At 46.6% G+C, this 2,839-nt stretch overlaps 2 protein-coding genes across 2 annotated transcripts; one reads left to right on the top strand and one right to left on the bottom strand.

Moving 5' to 3' along the window:
- Window positions 1–696: 696 nt before the first annotated feature.
- ETH_00014115 (uncharacterized protein) lies at window positions 697–1,120 on the top strand (the record flags this gene model as incomplete). The annotated part of the gene is made up of 2 exons (XM_013380547.1): window positions 697–789; window positions 1,010–1,120. The coding sequence occupies 2 exons, from the start codon at window positions 697–699 to the stop codon at window positions 1,118–1,120; spliced, it is 204 nt and encodes a 67-aa protein (XP_013236001.1).
- Window positions 1,121–2,275: 1,155 nt separating this feature from the next.
- ETH_00014110 (uncharacterized protein) lies at window positions 2,276–2,527 on the bottom strand (the record flags this gene model as incomplete). Its single annotated transcript, XM_013380546.1, has 1 exon — window positions 2,276–2,527. One exon carries the CDS (start codon window positions 2,525–2,527, stop codon window positions 2,276–2,278), a length of 252 nt encoding a protein of 83 aa, XP_013236000.1.
- Between the last annotated feature and the right edge of the window lie 312 nt (window positions 2,528–2,839).

Here is a 2,839-nt window from a genome sequence, read left to right as displayed (position 1 = left end):
AGCACGTCGGCGACAGTGTGCTGGTCCTCCTGCGGGGCCGAGCCCGGGGAGGCAAGATGCAGCGGCCAGGGGGAAAGTGGGGCATTTTTGTTTGAAATAAAATAAAATATTAAACAAAACATAAAATTAAATTTATTTAAACGCTTTTAAACCAATTTTCACGGTTTTATTCCCCCCAGGCTGGCAGCGCTCCTTCGTCGTGCGCAGCAGACCGCTGAAGCAGACAGCCAAGGGGACCCACAGTAACTGGCCTTCCCCTAAAATTGAATAAAACAATTAAATTAAAATTAAATTAAAGTCACTGCAAGTCACTCCCTAACTAAGCAGCAGCAAGCAGCAGCAAGCAGCAGCAAGCAGAAGCAAGCAGCAGCAAGCAGCAGCAAGCAGCAGCAAGCAGCACCAGCAACAGCGAAATAAAGTTGAACAGTTGTGTTGCTGAGCTGTACGTACACCCCACGCAGGATGCTCGCAGCGGGAAAGAAGGTTTTTGTGTTCTTTGTTGAGTTCCCGGAACAAAGAGTGCACAGAAGAAGTGGCGAAAAAGGTGAAAGTTTGCACTAATTGCATCAATTAAACTAATTAAATTAATTGAAGGAAGTGAAATAATTGAATCAATTACGTGCTGCACCTTTAACGGAACTAATTCCTTTCAAACTGAACAAACCGGCCTGCATGCGTTTTGAGGTGTACGTACAGCTGAAGCAAGGCGCAAGTTGCTACACCAAGTGCGGAGAGCCCCAGTGCCCCCCAGGGGACTTTCGGGAGTTGGAGCCTTCGGAGGACTTTAAAGTGAGTTTAATAATTTTAAACTTTTAATTAAATCTTCTGCAGCGGCAAAATGGCATTTTAATTCAAATCAAAATCCCATTTTGCTGCTGCATGAAAGCGCCGAGGTTTGCTGCTTCAACTCCCCGCAAACTCCCCACACACAACTCATCTCACGCCCCTGCTGCTGCTGCTGCTGCTGCTGCTGCCGCTGCTGCTGCTGCTGCTGCTGCTGCTGCTGCAGTATATGGACTGCGAAGGAGGGGCCCACAGAACAAGATGCGAAATTAGAAAAGAAGAAAAAGTCCTCGAGTTCAATCCTGTGGCGGTGCCTTTGACGGTGCCGGTGGAGTGAAATTCATTGTTTATTTTTATTTCTTTTTCTTTTTTTTTTTTTTTAATTTTTTTTTCATTCTTATTCTTTTCTTTTCCTTTTTGTTGGGCTTTATCTTCTTTCTTTTTCTCTCATTTGTTTCTCTTTTGAGTTTTTCATTTTCTGCTTTTTCCTTTTTTCGTTTTCTTCTTCTGCTGCTTTTGGGTCTCTTTCTTCAAGTCCTTTCGACCCTCTTAAATAGTGAGAAATCTGCAAATATATATTTGCATTTATTTAAATTCTTTTGCTTCATTTCCTTCATTCTTTGCATGCAAAATAACAATTTAAGTTTCTTCTTTTTTGTTTCTGTTCCTTCGCTTTTTCATTTATCTTTTATTTCCACTTCTCTGCGAGCCCCCGCCAGGTGTATGGACACCTTTCAGGTGTATGGACACCTGAAAAGGGCAAAAGGCTGGACGAGAAAGCAGCAAAAGAAACAGCAAAAGAATAAAAGAAGGAAAAGCAGCAACAAAATAGAAAAAGGAATTTAGCTGAAAGCAAAAGAATCTTTTTTGCTGCTTCGAAAAAAAAGAAAATTCAAAAAGTCTTGCTGCGCAGTTGGGATGTATCGACAGGTCGCGCGCAGATGCAGAGGCCCTTTCAATGCAATTAAAATAGACAAATAAATTCATTTAACTGCAGAATTATAAAAATGAATTTATTTTGCAAATTAAATCCCCATTTTGCGCAGAAGAATTAAAATGAAGAAAACAGCGGCGCCGCTCCGGCCAGTTCCCGCGCTCCTCGGGTGTACGTACACCTCAACTCTAGCCCGCAAGCAGTTTTTGGAAATAAAAAAATTAAAAAAACAAAAGTTCAAAATAAATGAAAAGACAAAAAGGTGTAATTCAGAGAAAAAGCACTAAAAATGTAAATAAAGCCCAAGTGCTCAGTTGAATGACAAATGAAATATATTTAGTTAAATCATTTATTTCATTTTACGGGCAGCTGCGCGTGCGGAGAAGACAACTGCTGCTGCTGCTGCTGCCGCTACTGCAGCAGCAGCTGCAGCAGCTGTTGGTGCTGCTGCTGCTACAGCAAAAGCAGCAGGCAGTGCTGCCGCTGCCGCAGCAGCAAAAGCAGCAGCTATTGCCACCGCTACAGCAAAAGCAGCAGCACCAGCTGCTGCTGCTGCTGCTACAACAGAAGCAGCAGGCAGTGCTGCCGCTGCTGCAGCAGCAAAAACAGCAGCTTCTGCCGCTGCTCCTGGCGCAGCAAAGCAGCAGCTGCTGCTGCCGCAGCAGCAGCAGCAGCAGTTGCTGCGGCAGCAGCAGCAGCAAAAGGCTGGGAAGGCGGGGAAGCCGGCTCAAATGAAAATGTTGGAGAAGTGCATAGCAGCAAACCTGTCTGCGTCTTCCCTGGCTTTTGTAAAAGTTGTTTTTGGATCATCCAAAGACAAATAAAACTCCCTTTCTCCCATTTTGCTGCTCAGCAGCCAGCCCTGCTGCGCCTCTTTTGCTGCTAAAGCCCTCACAGAGGCTGCCACGCCCGCGCTGCTGCTTCCTGCTGCTGCTGCTGCTGCTGTTGCTGCTGCTGCGGCTGCGGCGGCGGCGCTGCTGCCCTCGTCCTCAGCGCCCTCGCCCGCAGCAAACAAGGCGCTCCTGCTGCTGCTGCTGCTCGGGCTGCAGGGACCGCTGCTGCTGCTGCTGCTGCTGCTGCTGCTGTGGGCGGGCGGTGCGGGGAAGAGCTGGGGCTCTGCAG

This window comes from Eimeria tenella, genomic scaffold (genome assembly GCF_000499545.2).
Source record: "Eimeria tenella Houghton genomic scaffold, Eth_scaff694, whole genome shotgun sequence".
NCBI lineage: Eukaryota > Apicomplexa > Conoidasida > Eucoccidiorida > Eimeriidae > Eimeria > Eimeria tenella.
The sequence above is the reverse complement of the archived record's forward strand: the minus strand, read 5'-3'. Positions and strand labels throughout refer to the sequence as shown.